This window comes from Magallana gigas, chromosome 8, assembly GCF_963853765.1.
Source record: "Magallana gigas chromosome 8, xbMagGiga1.1, whole genome shotgun sequence".
In the NCBI taxonomy this organism is placed as follows: Eukaryota; Metazoa; Mollusca; class Bivalvia; order Ostreida; family Ostreidae; genus Magallana; species Magallana gigas.
In genome coordinates this window covers 29072123-29093915 of record NC_088860.1, presented here as the reverse complement: position 1 = coordinate 29093915, position 21793 = coordinate 29072123, and the positions used below count along the sequence as shown (strand labels likewise).

Below are 21793 nucleotides of genomic sequence, written 5' to 3'. Positions count from 1 at the left end.
ATTTTTTTTATACGTAAATTATATTTTATTTAAACAGGGGGGGGGGGGGGGGCTCTATGATAAGTAAATTTTTTATATGTAAGTTTAAGAAAAATGTCTGCTGCAAGAAAAGAGGAAATAAACTGCTGCAATAACCATTATGTTTAAATCTTTATTATTCAACAACATTGTATCTGAGATAAATTCTATTTAAATAAATAAACAATCTTATAAATTATGAATAATGAAAAATTACTAGAATAAATAGGCATGTTTATATTTTATTTTGCATTCAAATTCATTTACGTTACGTTGATACTTTTATTGATTTATCATAATTCAACATTTGATAACATGCTGCGCTCGCCCCAACGGTCGCACCGTAAAACATATTATTCATATTATCAATATAAGTAAAGCACTTTTTCCTAGCAGGCTTAAATTCTACAAACCGTAATTTACATACAACCCAAGGACTAATTAACATATAGAGAATGTAGTGGGGGAAATTGGTAACTTCGCCGGAATTTCCTCCGAACGAAAAGTCGCCCTGTACACGGAGTTCATATAATTGTGTAAATTAACCCCAAGGGCAATAAAATGATAATTATTTAATTCTAAAGACGTTTTCACAAACTCAGTTTATGCCTCTTGTGAGTAATAAATCTAGTCTGTCTTATCTTTAGGGGTTATAAATACGGGTGATGCAACCACATGCTGTACAAAACGATGTTAATTACTTTAAGGCTAGTGTTGATATATAACAATGAATTTGTTGGTAACTTGTAATTAGCTAATAACACAGCCAAATTTATGCTAAAATAATCATAAACCTTTTGTTATAATATCTTTTAAAAAATTCTAAATCCTCAACATAATGGTTGGGTTGGACTAATGCCACCAAAATACACTAAAAAACAGAGACTGATTTTATTTGTCATTTTAGTTAACACAATTACAACACATTTGATCTATAAAATGTATTAATACATCAAATAATTTAAATTAAATAAACTTGATAAATTTTTTTCTCAATTTTCAGAATTTGTTTTATTTTTTAATCTGTGTATATAATCATTATTGTTATGCCATTGTCAAGTAATGAAAGTCTCCCCGATTTCTCAAACTTCTCCATGTGAAGTCTCCCTAAAGTTTTGTTGGTCCCTCATGGTCAACCATTGAATACTTGTATCATTATTTAAGTACAGTTTGAATAAAATTAAATCTTAAATAGTGTTTGAATGATTCATTATTGGTAAAGATATCAATACAATTAAACAGAAACAGTTATTTAATATTTTATGTTTGTCATTACTTTTAGTTTATTTTTGTCAAAATTGGTCAGGGCTTAAGTAGTAAAAGAGTCAGGGCTAGTGAAAAATTGCTGAGGTAGCCCGACTGGTCTAGTAACTAAAAAACTTAATGTCAAACCCTGAAACTGTTTATTCAGCAATCCGAACTGTGTACCGTATTTTCCAAACGACTCGTCGATGCGGACTACTCGTCGAATTGCTCATTTTTAACCAAAATTTTAACAAAATCCTACGATATGTCGATTTAGACCATACGTCGATCTTATCACTTCAAAATGGCGTATAAAACTGCAGTAACACTATCAGTGTATGATGCCACGATGTCCCCGATATTGCTACCAATTATTATCTAGTGCTGAAACGAATACAATAAATCAGTATTCGAATATTCGTGAGTGCTATTCGATTCGTATTCGAATATTCGTAGACGTCATAGACAATATATTAAGCATATATGATAGTTTGTATTACTAAGTGGGTGTATGTGTAGACTGCTTAAACACGTCAGTTCGAAGTTGACACTTAATGCATGAGTATCCATTGAATTGGGTGCGCATTTAATTTTTAAGCAAATAATAATATACTGATTTTTTAAAAATCTCCATCAACTACAATCAAAAGATTTATTACTTCTTTAATAATATACTGCAGTACTGACTCCTGGGTGAGACCGATACGTTACTTCGTAAGTCAGTCCAAATATTTCCGCCATGTTTGATATAGTATTAAACAGAAAACTGATAACGCTCATAACTCCGGAAATCTTCTGTTTATCTAAAAAAAAACAAACAAATTATATCGAGGTATCTTTTAAATAAAACTTTCGATGTACCTTTCGATATTAATTATCCGTACCTCACACTCGTTCAAACAGTTAAGCAATTTTTTTCTTCAGCGTCTGACATGAATTGAAAAATCCAGAATGTTTGTCTCCGTTCGATGTAAACCCTGCTTTTACTTTCAAGGTAAACAAGTATGGCGGAAGAGTCTATTACTGGGTTAAGTAAGAGACTCTACCAAGCATGGCAGTCATATATGGCTTTATATTTACTTTCGTTCCGAGTAAAATGAAAGAACACGATGCTGCATAGTTTACAGTGCTTGATATGGGTGTTTAACATGTGATCGAATATTCGAATGCTAAATATACATTGGAATATTAGAAATTTACTATTCATTCGCGAATATTCGAGCATTCTTTTCAGCACTATTATTATCAATGATTAACATTTAAACAATTACGCTTTATACTTATGCATCATATTTTCAAATACTGGCAACATCTACAAAGTCGCTTGAATTTTAAACAATTCCCGATATCGCGTGTTATGCAAAACTAAACTTACTTTGTCAGAAATATTTTATTCCCAAGCATTAAAATAATTATCCACTCTGACTATAGCCAGTGTATTCGCCATTACGTAACCAGCCACCTGTTGACTCGGCGCATGGTCAATGTTTGTTTAACAATTTCTGGTGTCATAGGCATGCACCTGTCTCGTGTCGGACTTCAAAGGGGGATCTCAAGTGCAGAAAGCTTAGCAATTACTATATGATTTAAAGAAACTTGTTTACTTTGTATCCAGTAATGCAGTTACATGCTATAGTTTTACATAGACACTGTTAGAAATAGATCGATCATTTGTACGACTTGATAATGACGATATACGACATACATACGTTTCCAAAAAAATATATCTAACAATAATCAAGGAAATGGACAATAATTAATCAATGAACTATAATCACTCTTATAACGGTACTCTTTATATACACAGGGAGTGAAATTGCCGTAAAGATCTCAGCCTTAGGGCAAGATTATTAACACAACCTGTGTCAGCCTATTGTATAAACAGTAGTATTGATAATTGCCGATTACGTATTTAAAGATTGAATTTGACCATAAAATATTTCTGATTTATACTTTCCACCAACAACTCTTTACTAATAAAATAATTAAATAAAAAAAAAAACATCCCCCGGACCTACTGCAATATTTTCTTCCATTCAAATTTGCATGTTTCAATTTTACTGCGCAATGTTATCTTCCAACTAGTGATACATAGAACCATGTGACGATGTGTTTATAAAAACGAAACGGTAAAACTTTTAATTGATTAAAGACAATGTAACACTTCTTAATAACTGTTGTTATTATTATGTATTTAAGTGTTAACAGATGAGTGAAATGATAATTATTAAAGATGAACAGTGAATTCAACAACATAATTTTCAATCACACAGCCAACTCAAGATGATTAAAACCAAGATTTTTAATGCTATTTTAAACAATTTTCTGACCCCGAGCCTACGACAAGTCGAACAAGACGATAAGCCGGGTGCTCTGCTTCAGAGAAAAAAAATACCGACTAATCGTCGGGAAAATATGGTATTCACCATCTTCATGTAAGCCACCATTACAGATGCTATTAATAAATCTGTGCATTGGAGCCAAAATGATTATGCTCGGTGTTTTTTCTTTATTAAGTTGAAACCTTCGTCCTTGAATAAGAGAGCACCAGTCTTAAGCGGCCAGTTTGTCATTATTCCACAAGTGGCCTCTTAAAACATTCAAAAGTGGAAGAGCACAGTTTTTAAAACAATGTAGGACAAAGAACAAGAGGCCCAGGGGCCACATCGCTCACCTGAGCAACAATTGCCTTAATTCTGATCAAATTAGCATTACAGTATCAAAATATCTTGACAACTAAGTACAATAGATCTTGCAAAAAAAAATTGAAAATCTGCTAATTTTTATCCACCTCTTTTTTTTTGGTAAATACCAAGCCCTTTTTGTTGTTGTACCTGTAAGAAGATTTTTCTCTATTCCTATAACCCCCCCCACCCCACCCCACCCCACCCCACCCCATTTCGTGGCCTCACTTTTCTCTAGGGAACCATGGTTTCATCAAACTTAAATCTTCATAACCTGTGCTTTCACACTAAGTACTGAGTTTGGACCGAATATTTTTAAAGATTTTCTCTATATATGCCTATGTAAAAATTCAAACCGCCATCACGGCCCCGCCCTATCACTAGGAACTGTGATTTTGCAAACTTGAATTTACACTACCCGAGGATGCCTTACACAAGTTTAAGCTTTTTCTGGCCAAATAGTCTTTAAAAAGAAGATTTTTAAAGATTTTCTCTATATATATATTCTTATGTAAAAATTCATCCCCCATTGTGGCCTCACCATACCCCTGGACTATTATTTAAACAAACTAGAATCTATACTATCTGGGGATGCTTCCACTCAAATTTGGGCTTTCCTGGCCTAATAGTTTTGAGAAAAAGATTTTTAAAGATTTTCTCTATATATAAAAAATAATCCCCCATTGTGGCCCCGCCCTACCCCTAGGGACAATGATATGAACAAACTTGAATCTACATTATCTGAGAATGGTTACACGCCAATTTGAGCTTTCTTGGCCAAACAGTTTTTAAAAGAAATTTTCATTTAAAGATTTTCTCTATATATTCCTGTATAAAAAAATTTCCCCGAATTGTGGCCCCACCCTACCCCCGGTTATTATGATTTGAACAAACTTGAATCTACACTATCTGAGGATGCTTCCACTCAAATTTGAGCTTTCCTGGCCTAATAGTTTTTGAGAAGATGATTTTTAAAGATTTTCTCTATATATTCCTATGTAAAAATCCTATCCCCCATTGTGGCCCCACCATACCACCAGGGACAATGATTTGAACAAACTTGAATCTACACTACCTGAGGATGCTTCCACTTTAATTTGAGCTTTTCTTGCCTAATAGTTTTTGAGAAGAAGATTTTTAAAGATTTTCTCTATATATTCCTATGTAAAACCTGATCCCCCCATTGTGGCCCCACCCTACCCCCGGTTACCATGATTTGAACAAACTTGAATCTTCAGTATCTGAGAATGGTTATACGCCAATTTGAGCTTTCTTGGCCTGATAGTTTTTGAGAAGAAGATTTTTAAAGATTTACTCTTTAGATTTCTATATAAAACTTTACCCCCCCCCCCCCCGATTGTGGCCCCACCATACCCCCAGGGACTATGATTTGAACAAACTTGAATCTACACTACCTGATGATACTCCAATTTTGATTTTAGCTGTTCTGGCCTGATAGTTTTTGAGAAGAAGATTTTTAAAGATTTTCTCTATAAATTCCTTTGTAAAACTTGATCTCCCCAATTGTGGCCACACCCTACCCCTGGAGACCATGATTTGAACAAACTTGAATCTACACTACCTGAGTATGCTACCATTTTAATTTGAGCTTTTCTGGCCTTAAAGTTTTTGAAAAGAAGATTTTTATAGATTTGTTTTATACATTACTATGTAAAACATCATCCTCCTATTGTGGCCACACCCTACCCCCGGTTACCATGATTTGAACAAACTTGAATCTACACTACCTGAGGATGCTTCCACTTTAATGTGAGCTTTTCATGCCTAATACTTTTTGAGAAGATTTTTAAAGATTTTCTCTAAATATTCCTTTGTAAAACTTGATCTCCCCAATTGTGGCCCCATCCAACCCATAGGGACCATGATTTGAACAAACTTGAATCTACACTACCTAATGATGCTTCCACTTTAATTTGAGCTTTTCTGGCCTTATAGTTTTTGAGAAGAAGATTTTTAAAGATTTTCTCTAAATATTCCTTTGTAAGGCTTGACCCTCCTATTGTGGCCCCATCCAACCCACAGGGACCATGATTTGAACAAACTTGAATCTACACAACCTTATGATGCTTTCATTTTAATTTGAGCTTTCCTGGCCTTATAGTTTTTGAGAAGAAGATTTTTAAAGATTTTCTCTATATATTCCTATGTAAAAATCCATTCCCCCATTGTGGCCCCACCATACCACCAGGGACAATGATTTGAACAAACTTGAATCTACACTATCTGAGGATGCTTCCACTTTAATTTGAGCTTTTCTTGCCTTCTAGTTTTTGAGAAGAAGATTTTTAAAGATTTTCTCTAAATATTTCTTTGTAAAACTTGATCCCCCCATTGTGGCCCCACCCTACCCACAGGGACCATGATTTGAACAAACTTGAATCTACACTACCTGAGGATGATTCCATTTTAATTTGAGCTTTCCTGGCCCAATAGTTTTTGAGAAGAAGATTTTTAAAGATTTTCTCTATATATTCCTATGTAAAAATCCTATCCCCCATTGTGGCCCCACCATACCACCAGGGACAATGATTTGAACAAACTTGAATCTACACTACCTGAGGATGCTTCCACTTTAATTTGAGCTTTTCTTGCCTTATAGTTTTTGAGAAGAAGATTTTTAAAGATTTACTCTTTATATTTCTATGTAAAACTTGACCCCCCCCCCATTGTGGCCCCACCATACCCCCAGGGACTATGATTTGAACACACTTGAATCTACACTACCTGATAATGCTTCATTTTAATTTGAGCTTTCCTGGCCTTATAGTTTTTGGGAAGAAGATTTTTAAAGATTTTCTCTAAATATTCCTTTGTAAGGCTTGACCCTCCTATTGTGGCCCCATCCAACCCACAGGGACCATGATTTGAACAAACTTGAATCTACACAACCTTATGATGCTTTCATTTTAATTTGAGCTTTCCTGGCCTTATAGTTTTTGAGAAGAAGATTTTTAAAGATTTTCTCTATATATTCCTATGTAAAAATCCATTCCCCCATTGTGGCCCCACCATACCACCAGGGACAATGATTTGAACAAACTTGAATCTACACTATCTGAGGATGCTTCCACTTTAATTTGAGCTTTTCTTGCCTTCTAGTTTTTGAGAAGAAGATTTTCAAAGATTTTCTCTAAATATTTCTTTGTAAAACTTGATCCCCCCATTGTGGCCCCACCCTACCCACAGGGACCATGATTTGAACAAACTTGAATCTACACTACCTGAGGATGATTCCATTTTAATTTGAGCTTTCCTGGCCCAATAGTTTTTGAGAAGAAGATTTTTAAAGATTTTCTCTATATATTCCTATGTAAAAATCCTATCCCCCATTGTGGCCCCACCATACCACCAGGGACAATGATTTGAACAAACTTGAATCTACACTATCTGAGGATGCTTCCACTTTAATTTGAGCTTTTCTTGCCTTCTAGTTTTTGAGAAGAAGATTTTTAAAGATTTTCTCTAAATATTTCTTTGTAAAACTTGATCCCCCCATTGTGGCCCCACCCTACCCACAGGGACCATGATTTGAACAAACTTGAATCTACACTACCTGAGGATGATTCCATTTTAATTTGAGCTTTCCTGGCCCAATAGTTTTTGAGAAGAAGATTTTTAAAGATTTTCTCTATATATTCCTATGTAAAAATCCTATCCCCCATTGTGGCCCCACCATACCACCAGGGACAATGATTTGAACAAACTTGAATCTACACTACCTGAGGATGCTTCCACTTTAATTTGAGCTTTTCTTGCCTTATAGTTTTTGAGAAGAAGATTTTTAAAGATTTACTCTTTATATTTCTATGTAAAACTTGACCCCCCCCCCCCATTGTGGCCCCACCATACCCCCAGGGACTATGATTTGAACACACTTGAATCTACACTACCTGATAATGCTTCATTTTAATTTGAGCTTTCCTGGCCTTATAGTTTTTGGGAAGAAGATTTTTAAAGATTTTCTCTAAATATTCCTTTGTAAAACTTGATCCCCCATTGTGGCCCCACCCTACCCACAGGGACCATGATTTGAACAAACTTGAATCTACACTACCTGAGGATGCTTCCATTTTAATTTGAGCTTTTCTGGCCTTATAGTTTTTGAGAAGAAGATTTTTAAAGATTTTCTCTATATATTCCTATGTAAAAATCCTATCCCCCATTGTGGCCCCACCATACCACCAGGGACAATGATTTGAACAAACTTGAATCTACACTACCTGAGGATGCTTCCACTTTAATTTGAGCTTTTCTTGCCTTATAGTTTTTGAGAAGAAGATTTTTAAAGATTTACTCTTTATATTTCTATGTAAAACTTGACCCCCCCCCCCATTGTGGCCCCACCATACCCCCAGGGACTATGATTTGAACACACTTGAATCTACACTACCTGATAATGCTTCCATTTTAATTTGAGCTTTCCTGGCCTAATAGTTTTTGAGAAGAAGATTTTTAAAGATTTTCTCTATATATTCCTATGTAAAAATCCATTCCCCCATTTCGGCCCCACCATACCACCAGGGACTATGATTTGAACAAACTTAAATCTACACTACCTGAGTATGCTTCCATTTTAATTTGAGCTTTTCTCACAGGATGAATGACCATCTTTAAGTTCTCCTTAAAGATAGCTTAAAGATGCTTAAAGGTAGCTTAAAGACGATCTTTAAGCCACCTTTAAGCTACCTTTAAGCTATATGTGTTGCTTAAAGATGGCTTAAAGAAAGCGTAAAGATGGCTTAAAGGCAGCTTAAAGACTATCTTTAAGCCACCTTTAAGCCACCTTTAAGGACAACTTATAGGTCCTTAATGTCCAAACTTCTTTAAGCCACCTTTAAGCCACCTTTAAGCTACCTTTAAGCTACCTTTAAGCCATTAAAAAAAATTTATTTCAATATTGTGCTTAATTTCCAACAAAATGTATTAACTTTATGAAAGAAAAGGTATTAAAACGGTTTTTGTTCTAGAAAGAAAAATGAAAAAAAAAACACCAAAAAAAACCGGCCACGGCGAGAATAGCACCCGGGACCCTTACTTTACTAGCATCACCACGCTTCCTCTGTGCCACGGCAACTTACATATATATGAGCGTTTTTATATCCTATATAGCAGTGGATATTGAATCACTGTATTGAATGTGTTTACTTGAAAAGATTTTGACAAACCATTCAGTTTGTAACAATCAATTATATCTAATTTATAAATTACATGCATGCGTGTATTTAGAATGAAATACGGAACTTGGTCTTCAGTGAACAAAAATATATTATACCTAAATGGAAACCGTTAGGTTCACTATAGTAGGCTTTCTTAGTTAATAAATTTAAACCGAGTAGATATACGTTCATCTAATTTATAGCTATAAAAATGTAAGAAAGAAAATGAAATCATTTCTTTTATTAAATGCATTGATACTATTAGGGTATTTATTCAATTTCCCGCAATTTCCCGGTTTTCATGATCGCGGCGTCGTTCCAATATGTTTAAATATTTACATGTAATTGTATGTACATGATTTTTAAACTATCAATTCTATAACAAACAAAATTACCAATTACCGGTGACGTATTTACTGCATGTGGCAATTGCAAATGACTTGTATATACAATTGTATGATGTGCCAGACCGGGTATATTTGACATATTTACCCTTATACATATATTTAAATAATCAACCCCTATTTATGATCACCGGTACATTAATTAATTAGCCTCAAGATTTTACTCTTATATACATGTATCGTTTATTTGTAGACGTAACAATTAATTACATGAATTACAAATTTGTAAATTAACTTTTATTCACTAGACTTATCGTATACTCGTACATACTAAGATTCAACGCCTTTAGAAACCCTGACGTGCACCTGGGCACACGACACACCTGTTGTGTATATCTTGTATATTCTGTGTTAGTTCCAGGGGTTTTCTTAAGTTGGACAAACAATAGACTTTAATTAGATATACACAAACATGCACCTGGGCACACGACACAACTGTTGTGTATATCTTGTATATTCTGTGTTAGTTCCAGGGGTTTTCTTAAGTTGGACAAACAATAGACTCTAATTAGATATACACAAACGAACAAAACTATGTCTAGACAAACAAAGCAGTAATATCCTGCCCGATATAACAAAGGCAGTTGAGAGTCTTTTCATCTTTAACATGTATCTAGCAGATCTAGAGTTAGAAATAATGAAAATTGAAAAAAAAATACAAACCTTAAACCGATTATCAAATTAAATCATGCATTTTTGGTTCATTATCTTTATTTTGTTTAATAACCGGAGGAACAGAGAGAGAGAGAGAGAGAGAGAGAGAGAGATATTTTTTTCACCGATTAATTTATAATAGGAAACAAACATTCTTTAATTAGTTTTATGCACATATTACGATACAGAGACTGCGCTCATCCCTACAATAATTTTGAAACCCCCAAAAAATTATAAAGAATTTTATAACGGCAATCTGTGTCCATCGGAGCGGTGCTGATGATAGCAATCTGTGTTTAATGGAGCGACGATTAAAACCGCCTGGAACACCCCCCCCCCCCCTTCCTTGGAAATTATATTATCACTCGGATGACCCCCTCCCATCTCTATAAAAGAGCTTTTGCATTTAATATATGTTTTTATTGTACAGCTTGATCAATATTGACTTAAAGGCCACTTAAAGACAGTGTAAAGGCGGTGTAAAGAGAGCGTAAATGCCACTTAAAGATGCTTAAAGATGGCTTAAAGGTGGCTTAAAGGTGGCTTAAAGAAGTTTGGACATTAAGGACCTATAAGCACTTGCTTAAAGGTGACTTAAAGGCGGCTTAAAGGTTGTATAGCCTTTAAGCTCCTTTAAGTCACCTTTAAGCCACCTTTAAGGACTTGCTTAAAGATGGTTTTTCGCCCTGTGTCTAGCCTGATAGTTTTTGAGAAGAAGATTTTTAAAGATTTCCTCTATATATTCCTATGTAAAACTTTATCCCCCCCATTGTGGCCCCCTCCCTACTCACGGGGACTATGATTTGAACAAACTTGAATCTACACCATCTGATGATGCTCCCATTTTAATTTGAGCTTTTCTGGCCTGATAGTTTTTGAGAAGAAGATTTTAAAAGATTTTCTCAATATATTCCTATATAAAACTTGATCCCCCTGTTGTGGCCCCTCCCTACCCCCGGGGACCATGATTTGAACAAATTTGAATCTACACTACATGAGGATGCCTCCACACAAGTTTAAGCTTTTCAGGCCGAATAGTTTTTGAGAAGAAGATTTTTTAAAAATACCAACAAATTTTCAATAATTCTCAATTATCTCCCCTTTAAAGAGGGCATGGCCCTTCATTTCAACAAACTTGAATCCCCTTCACCTAGTGGTGCTTTGTGCCAAATTTGGTTGATATCTGCCCAGTGGTTCTTAATTGAGAAGAAGATGAAAATGTGAAAAGTTTACAACGACAACGACAACGACGACAACAACAGACAACGGACAAATTGTGATCAGGAAAGCTCACTTGAGCCTTTGGCTCAGATGAGCTAAAAATTCCAACTAAAAATTCAAATTAATTTTAGACAATGTACACCTTCAGTGAAAAAAATATATTGTAAATATCTTTGTTATACATGGAACTCATCTGACCTGTTCCTTGAGGTCGATCATTTGCTGAGACAACTCCTCCACCTCACTAGCAAACCTCTCCTTTTCTTTTTTCAGATTGGTAATTTCTGTCAGGTTTTTCTCATTGGCCTTGGTCAATCTCTGCACTTCCTGTTTTTCATGGTTTGACAAATCCCTCATTCTGAAGGAAAAAACAAACATAAAATCAGTTGTTTTAAAGTAGTCCGAGTATCGCACTACGTCATAATACGGATTTTACAATATTGGTTCGACTTTAAATTTACAAAGCGTTTTTGATACCCGGTATTGATTTTGCTCAACATTCGCTGTTGTAAACAATGGCAATAATAAGCAATTAGAACGGTAATATATGTATTCTATGAGAGATAGAAATGATTAATGTTGAGAAACTCGACGCTGTCAAAGTAAAATGAAAAACGAAGTTTCTGATTAACCAGGATCTCAGGTATGCTTATATCTTCTTTGTTTTGACCCCCCCCCCCCCCCCCCCCCGAATTTTTCCTTTACTAAAACTGGTTTAAATTTAGAGACAGAAGCTATTTCGAATTTAATCTATTGTCAATTAATTAATGTTTAAATGATATCTAACATTGTTGACAGATCTAGGCAGAAAACTGTTACAGTAGGAAAATGTGATTTTTACAGATTTTTTCGTCAGGGTCTACTTGGTTTAGAGCTTATAGCGTGAAACGTAATCCGTCAACATATAATTTATTTTACCAAATCTTTTTTCTAAGATGTCAATCTATAGAATAAACACCATGAATTTAAGTTTGAGTCCATAAAATAGTAAAAAAAAATTACCAAACGCGATACTAGCATTGCATTTTTTGTAATCTATTTTGATACATCAGGTCCATAAAGCGTACTTACTTACAAAAATTTGTGCAAAATTATTGATGAAATATGGCTTAAATAAATATTTATACTCTATTTTATATGTTCAGTTCTAATTTTCCCAAAATTGGTAATTATTTTTAGGAAAAACGGACGTCTGGCAAATTTCATAATTGTCAATAATTTTCGCAAGGGGGTACACCCGTCTGAGAGGTGATAACAAACAAACTAGCATGTAAACATACGTATTTTCTTTTGAATATGTATTGCTAGAATGTATATTTATCATTTAAAGCTAAGCTTTTAATGATTGAGCCCATTTAGTGCCGAGTATAGCACTACCTTAAACCAGTATTCTCCTTTTCAATAAATGTTCACTTACATCTTCAAAAAGACTTACTTAACAAGTGCCTCTCTTAGTCTTTCTATCTGTTGATCTCTCTGCTTCAGTTCATAATCAGACGCCACACCAGCAGTTCCTACATAAGAAAATCAGTCTTAGGTAATTATCCTTATGTCACAAAGCAACCTCTGACATAATATAAAGCATACTAGATAATAGATTAAATGAAAGAAAATTGTGAACCAAATTTTATGTACCGTGTTAAGCAATTGGTTTTTTTTGTATAGATACCAGTATATTAATAGGCAATGCAGGCAGTAGTTTTCCTGATCATTCAATTGATATTGCTAAGCAATACTTAGTCTGTATACAATAAATTTAAACAAAACCGTATTTTTGTCTTCAACAAAAATAAAAGCTAGGGCTTTTTCAAAATCCCTTTAACCCTTTTAAAACTGTCAAAATAAAATTGTATTGATAATTTCTTTGTTATTAGTTTTGGTATATGAAGACAGCTATATAGGAACTTTATATTTACAAGGGTCACATAAGACAGGGAATCACTTAACTCAGTCCCAAACTAATCTCCCCTTAATCATTAACAGCACTTTATTTTAAATAGTTAAATATAAATTATATACATTTTATTTGAAACCTCGGTTTTAATTAAATGAATTTCAAAATTCATTGCCAATAGAATTATTTTATTAACCTTCAAGAATCATTTATAAAATGAATTAAGGTAAGCATATTCTTTATGTTTTCAACAAATGGACTATTAAGACAGTATATATGTATGGCTGGCAAGAAATGCATGCATACCTTGGAGTGACCAATGCAAATTACTGTATATCCGGTAATTTTCGCGATGATCTAATTTTTGCTTTTTTCGCAATCTCTGTTAGATCATAATTATTGAATATACAGAAATTACATTCTATAGTATTTTCTATAAGAAATTTTTACAAATATTTCTTTAAAAAATGACTGACGCAAATTAAAAATGCTACACATTTTCCCCATTTTTGCAAATAGTGAGACACCAAACAAAACACGGATATACGTTATGATGTTTCTTTAACCATGCAGTTTTTCTACAAGCTTTGCACACATTCATGATCGGGGTTTTCTATAAAAAAAAAGAAGAATAATATGTCTTATCTACCTGACACTAATACAATGAACATGTTTGATTCCAATTTGTAAAACCACCTACAGTACAGGCAACGCGGATCCCGTATTGGTCCGCGTTACCGTTACGGTATTTTTATCGTTCCCGCAATACACCATCGCTGTTTTTTACTGCGGTATGGATTGCGACCGTGATGACACCGGGAGGGTGTGAGTTACCATTATTCCTGCTGCTGCTTGTTGTTGTTACTTTACCTGTACTGTACATTACAGGCAATGCATGTCGCGTAAATCCACGTCACTTGAATATACAACTTCAGATTTAAGCATAACGGCTGTATTGTACATATTAATGTAAAATTCATAAATTATATTTATGAAATAGAATTTCATAAAATTGGAAACTACATTCGAATTACAACATAACGTGATTATTACGCAGTTAAATTTTGTGATGTGTAAATAAGAACACACATCTTTGTATTTGACGTGCTTATTTCAGTTATTATTTCTATTAGTTGTTAATCCTGTTTTTAGAACAATCTTAAAATTAAATATTTTCATTAGATGAACTTGTATCAATGCAGAGCAATTTCATCTTCTCATTTTATAAGTTGACACGCATAGCGCCGTAAACTGTCAATACATGTGTATGTTTTAAATTGAGAAAATGCATTAACAAATGTCGGGAATCAACTAACAAATCTATTTTTCCATTCAATTATAAAATTATCATTCATATATAAAGTTGGTGCTGCGTTAAAGCACATTGAATCATAACGTGTTATGTCAGTATGCGTTCTTGTGTATACATATAAAGTTTAAGTCACGATCATTTTCTGTGTATACATGTAGTGATTAACAAACTCAGGGTAGAAAACGACATGCCCTTGAGGGTTTTCACACCTATTCACGACAAAAGAAAAAGTCTAAATCGCGTACGGCTTTGTCTAATCGCACAACACCTTACAGAAGAGGAGAGAGAGAGAGAGGGGGGTGTTTAGGCGTAATTTACAATTACTTATGTGAAATATACTAATATCTAATACTAAATATTCATAAAATTAGTATTCATAAAAGAACATGGTACACTGTGATTGAATCCATCATGCAATTTCAGATTTGAGTCCACATGCTGCACCTGTCAATCAAATCAGCCCGCAAGCTCTACCACGTGTTCCCTCTATGATAAATTAAAGTTTCGTTCTACATGTACTAGGTTTATTTTTAATAAAGAAAATTAGAAGTATGTCTAACAGTTTAAGTAGTGTTTACAATGTTCGTGATGCTTGTTATACTGTGTTTAGAAAGTTTAATTCGTTGTGTTTTTTCTCTCTCTCGTTTAGTTTATAATGGATGTTTTTTGCGGGAAGGAATATCTTAAACACGTTTAGCTCTTAAAGAACGCATTAAAATGAATCAATTATTTAATATAACTATCAGTAAAATTGTTTGATATACATGTAGAATTCTTCTTGGTCAATCATTAGACAGATTATCTACCTGCCTCATTCCTGTGTATTCTGTGCGTTCAAGCGTAGAGTGATTTCCTGTCAGTCAAACATATTACAATAACTGATGTTATTTTCGACACAATTTGTTGGCTAAAGATTAACGTTGATGTAATAGAATGTAAATGAATGTTTATTCATATGTTGTATCTATATTCCGCCGGATAAATCTTCATTTTTCAAGCAATATAACTGTGATATTTTTTATAAATTAGAGAATCTAAATACTCCGAGAAAGGTAAAGTAATGATTGTCGGAGACTTGAATAGTAGGTGCTCTGTGTTAAATGATTATATTGAATGTGACAATGTACTTGAACAAATCTCTGATCTTGTATCACCTATTTGTAATTATATGGAGGACGATAGATTAAGTGACCGTGTGTGTCCAGCAGGGATGGGGTCAATTACAATGGTAAGTAATTAATTAAATTACAATTACTTGTTTAAATTCTTCAATTAAATTACCATTACCATTACAAGAGTTTTCAAATGTAATTAATTAAATTACAATTACTTTGCAGATGTAATTAATTAAATTACAAATTACATTTTCATCAAAATTTACTAAAATCATGATTTATATACAACACATAAACATTTAAGGAGGTATATCTATAATATGAATAAAATTTCCTCACAATTAAAATAATTTCACCGTTTGAGAATTTGCTAACTATTCTAATAATTAGTTACAATTTTTGGAAAGAAAAAATATAAATTTAGTTTTTATTGCTTATTTTAAAATGCAGGTACTGGTAGTCACAATATGGAGGTGTCCCATACACCCTAATATTCAATAAACATTTAAAAGTCATATCCCTTAACCTACACCTAAAGTATTTCTTGCATGCAAAACTATTATATGAAAACTTTCTCCTTTGCATTTTTATACACCTTTTTTTTTCTTTGTAAACACAATGCCAAAGTACATGTTAATCTTGGGTAGAGGGCAGACTTTTATTGTTATCAAAACACAATTCACACCTGTTATTCTCTACCTAATTATCAAAATGTTAGCAATAAGGGAACACACCCTGTGGACATGTTAGGCATCAAAAACTTAAACCCATTTGAAGCCATGCATTTTAGCTCGTGTATTTAAGGCTATCAATTACAAAGCATGACTTGATAGTTTATATAATTTCGATAACACTGATTTAGTTTGTAAATTAAACAGTGATGTTTTAAACTAATTAAATGATAATTGACACACTAATAATTCAAATAAGAAGGGAAATAAGTATTTTTTAAGAAAAAAATAGATCAAACAAATCATCAAATACATGTACTTAATTAAATTTGGGAAACTTATCATTAAATATTGAATCACTGAAAAAATCCATTTTGAAAAATATTTAGTATTATAATGATATATATCATAATAGTTTAATGCTTTTTAACTACTCTTCGAACTTGACCTAATGTACCATAGTGGGGGAAAAATGGGTAGTGGACAGCTTAATATTTATATGTCCATCAGTGTGTAATTGAAAGTAATTGAAAAGTAATTGGAATCACATGCCTTTTTTGAAAGCAATTAATTAAATTACCATAACATGTAATTGAAAATGTGGCCAATTACACATTACTTCCATCAAAATTTGTAATTAACTACATTCAATTACCATTACAAATTACTATTACCCCGTCCCTGGTGTCCAGACAAAACAGTGAATGCCTATGGGCTAAAGTTGATTCAGATGTGTATTGAAACTGGGTTACGAATTATAAATGGCAGACATGTAGATAATATGGCTAACGATTTTACATATTGTGGTGCCAATGGATGTAGTGTTATTGATTATGTATTGAGCACCCCTGACATATTTTGTTACTTTTATAAGTTCATAGTTTGTCATTTTAACACTTATTCTGATCACACACCATCGAACTAAAAACGGATATGAACATAGCATTGATTCAGTCAGAAGGGAATTCATTCAGTAGTCATGATCATGTAAGATATCGCTGGAAGGAAGATTTAGTAAATGAGAGTAAATTGTCACTGCAGCAAAATGTGTATAGATTAGAAGAATGTTTAGTACAGAATGATTTATCTAGTAATACAGGGTTAGAAAACGGTGTCAAAACTTTTGTGAATGAATTGTCTTTTGTAATGTCTGACTTTCATAAGGTGCCCAGTCCTCGTCATGTCAATAAGAGTAGTAGACAAATAGGTAATGTTGAACCTAGACATGACCGACCATGGCTTACTGCTGAATGTAAGCGATTATATGAAATTATCGTAAAGCGCTAGCTGACTTTAACAAAGAACTATATATGATAAGAGTTAAATTTTGCCCCCATAATTCGCCATTTTTTAAGTGTTTGGGGTACAATAAAATGTTAACTAATTTTTTAGAAGAGTTGATATAAAATATATTTTTCATCTATTCATTTGATTTATTTGCACTCACTGGCAGTATATGACGTCAGAAGTGACGCCATTTCTCTTATTCAATCAAACTCAGCCAAAAATTGACATTTTTCTTATCTATTTACGAATCGGAAATATAGAGCGCATGCTTGAACAAGGAAAATTTTTTTGTCACTTATTAGTCTTGGCTAGATACATCTCTGATTAAAATATTTTATTTGTTCAAGAATGCGCTCTATGTTTTTGGAAGGAAAAACTGCTTGAAAACAATCTGTTTTTTGATAAAAATGCAAAAATGGCGGGAAAAGGTTATCTTTACAATGTCATATTTCTAAATTGTGGGCACTTGAACCGAAATGAATATTATGTAAACACATCACATACATATCTGTACTAAGAAAACAAAGAATGATAGTAAATTGATGATGTTCATTTTAGGGGGCCATTTTAGGCCCTTATCATATATAGTCCTTTGAAGTAAATCTGTAGCAAATCATGAATTTTTAAAATCAAGTAAAAGGCAATACAAAATATTGGAACGAAAAATCAAGAGAAAATATCTTAATGAAGAAGGCAATTTATTAGAAACAATAAAGAAATCTAATCCTAAAGTATTTTTTTTCGAAATTTAGTAGGAGAAAAGTTAACAAAGTAAATGTTTCACTTGTAGATTTACACAGTCATTTCAAATCTTTTTCTTGTATTGATCATACAGCCGTGGGAAATGACATGGTCGAAGTTGAAAAAGAGGTCATTTTTAAAGAATTAGAAAGTGCCATATCTTTAAATGAAATTGAAGATGCTATAAAGACTTTAAAACCAGGTAAAAGTCATGGACTGGATGGTATATATAATGAATATTTCATTGAATTCAAGGATATTTTGGTACCTTTTGTACACACAATTTTTTATGCTATGTTTACAACAGGTCATTTTCCCCATATACTGAGTAAGTCTCTCATTGTACCAATATATAACAAGTGAAAAGCTGTCAATGTGACAGCAAACCTGGTTTTCTTTTATGTGAACTGTATCCATAATCCATGTCAACCCATATCCAGTGAAATGGTGTACCCTATATGCAATATTTTGCCAAAATATGACTAAGTTCAAAAGCTTGTATTTTTTTCATAAATTATCTGAAATCAAAATCCTGGCAATATGCACACTTCTGATATATGTAAAATTGATCTGCAAAAGAACCACTTCCTATTTTGAAAACTGTAGGAAGAGTTATCCGTACAATGAGGGTACCCTATATGCAATATTTTGCCAAAAAAGGATTATGTTCAAAAGCTGATATTTTTTCCATAATAAATCAGAAATCAAAATCCTACCAATATGCACACCTCTGTTATATGTACAATTGATTTGCAAAAAAACAACTTCCTATCTTGAAAACTGTAGGAGGAGTTATCTGTACAATGAGGGTACCCTATATGCAATATTTTGCCAAAATATGACTAAGTTCAAAAGCTGGTATTTTTTTCATAAATTATCTGAAATCAAAATCCTAGCAATATGCACACCTCTGATATATGTACAATTGATCTGCAAAAGAACCACTTCCTACCTTGAAAACCGTAGGAGAGTTATCCGTACAATGAGGGTACCCTATATGCAATATTTTGCCAAAAAATGACTAAGTTCAAAAGCTGGTATTTTTTTCATAAATTAACGGAAATCAAAATCCTAGCAATATGCACACCTCTGATATATGTACAATTGATCTGCAAAAGAACCACTTCCTACCTTGAAAACTGTAGGAGGAGTTATCCGTACAATGAGGGTACCCATTTGGCAGCCGCCCGCCATTTTCACCATTTTAATAACCGGATTTTTCCTTCAGAAAACCCGGTTAAAAAGGGTGGGACAGTTGGCGAGGAAAAGCAACAAAAAAATGTGACACAAATTTGTACCAAACAGACAGCCACACAAGGGTAGAACAGTATAATACCCTCTCCTTTGGAATGGGGGTATAATTAGCAACACACTTATCAAAGTTTTCTTGAAATCAAACAAACCTTTTTCACTTATCTCATTTTTTAGAATCTCCAGGTCCATGGAGAGTTCCTCAGCTCGATCGCGGAGCGTGTCCACTTCCTGTTGGAGCCCCTCAGCCTAAATAACGACATCAAAAGACCATCCATGTTGAAAATGAAATGTTTAGTGAATTTGTGAATGACAACAATACAGTTACAATACAGTGAGTCAATACAATCACCTTCTCTTCTGCCATTTCTTTATCCAGAGTTGCTATCTCTACAGTCTCTGTCAGGTCTGACATCTCGTCTTTGTAGTTGTTGAAACTCTCCTGGATATCCTTAGCTTCCTGAAATAAATTCTAAACTGCTAGTATTGAAACAATATTATACCCTCTCTGGTGGATCCTGACCTCTGTATTTAGCAAATTGCAGAAACAAGAGGCCCAGGGGCCAAATCGCTCACCTGATTAACTTTGGTTATAACTCTAATCAGCTAGCTTCAGTGTTAAGAATCAAAGACAGGCTATCCAGTCTAATACAAAGAGTGGAATCTTTAAGTGCACAGTGTCAATCTACTTGTTATAGATGAATACAAGTCATCATCATAAGGCCACAAAAATTAACTTTAAGATTTTCATCCCTGCCTGCCCTCTGAAAATGACCCGCCCCAAGGCATTTCATTTTATTTTGGAAAAAAAAAAAATTACAATTCGGGAAATAAAAAACAATCTAAATCCCCATATTTCTCGGTATATGTTTTCCGTGCCCCGTGCATATCCTCAGTCCCCTCATCATGCTGCAAGCACAGCAAAAAATTAAGACATAAGGCCACAAAAATTAACTTTAAGATTCTCATCCCTGCCTGCCCTCTGAAAATGACCCGCCCCAAGGCATTTTATTTTATTTTGGAAAAAAAAAAAAATTACAATTCGGGAAATAAAAAACAATCTAAATCCCCATATTTCTCCGTATATGTTTTCCGTGCCCCGTGCATATCCTCAGTCCCCTCATCATGCTGCAAGCACAGCAAAAAATGTAGAAGAAAACGAAGAACATAGCTAACACCTCTAATTCGAAAAACTGAAACATGTGCATAATTATATATATGTTGTTAAAAAAAAGACTTTTCTTTATTTAAAATACAGTACATGTAACAAGAAGTTCAAAACATAAATAAATTTGTTACTAAAAGTATTCTTGACTCATTATTTTGAACAATATCAGTGTTTCTGAACATAGTTGGAAAGAAAAAAGTGTGTTTATGTGTGTTTTTGTGTTTAATGCACGTGTGTGAACCTGTGCTGTTTAGAAGAGTGGCAGTTCTGAAAGCATTGTGACGAATACTGTTTTCCTCGTTTCAAAAGAAATGGGCGTGTCTTATGTAACAATTGACGTTCAATACAAAGTTTAGAATATTCCATTCGAACGAAAAATTTTACCACTTCAATGCACTTCATTGTAAACATGTAGATTATCGTTTGATTTCAGTCATGATTGTTATCATAAGGGTACAAATGTCTTTGCATGTGCATTGTCAGTTAAGTTGAAATAAAATGGAATTAAAAGATTAAAAGTGGGTTTGTGTACTCATATTAGCATTAACAATTTAAAAGAATAGAGTAGTTGTTATTTCTAGATCATGAACAGCGAAAAAGGTGTTATAAACAAAAGGCCCATGGGCCACATCGCTCACCTGAGAAACAATAGGTATGATAAAATCAGCTTAATGGAGTCATAATATAAACTATCTGGACAATGTACAATAATACATAATACATACTTTGTATCTACACTACCTGAGGATGCTTTCACACAAGTTTCATCTTTCCTGACTGATTAGTTTCTGAGAAGAAGATTTTTAAAGATTTACTCGATATACTCCTATGTAAAACTTCGACCCCCCATTGTGGCCCTACCCTACCCCCAGGGGTTATTATTTTCACAACTTTGAATCTACACTACCTGAGGATGCTTCCACACAAGTTTCAGCTTTCCTGGCTGATTAG

At 33.5% G+C, this 21793-nt stretch overlaps 1 protein-coding gene across 2 annotated transcripts in view; it reads right to left on the bottom strand.

The window, feature by feature from the left end:
• Positions 1 to 21793, bottom strand: part of LOC105327689 (dynactin subunit 1) — a 276187-nt gene that overhangs the window by 166090 nt on the left and 88304 nt on the right. For both annotated transcript variants that reach the window (XM_034473808.2, XM_034473809.2), the window contains exons 8-11: positions 20027 to 20134; positions 19827 to 19923; positions 12839 to 12917; positions 11602 to 11761 (exon numbers count right to left, since the gene is read on the bottom strand). In XM_034473808.2, the coding sequence (XP_034329699.1) occupies positions 11602 to 11761; positions 12839 to 12917; positions 19827 to 19923; positions 20027 to 20134 (444 nt within the window). The remainder of the gene's footprint in view (positions 1 to 11601; positions 11762 to 12838; positions 12918 to 19826; positions 19924 to 20026; positions 20135 to 21793) is intronic.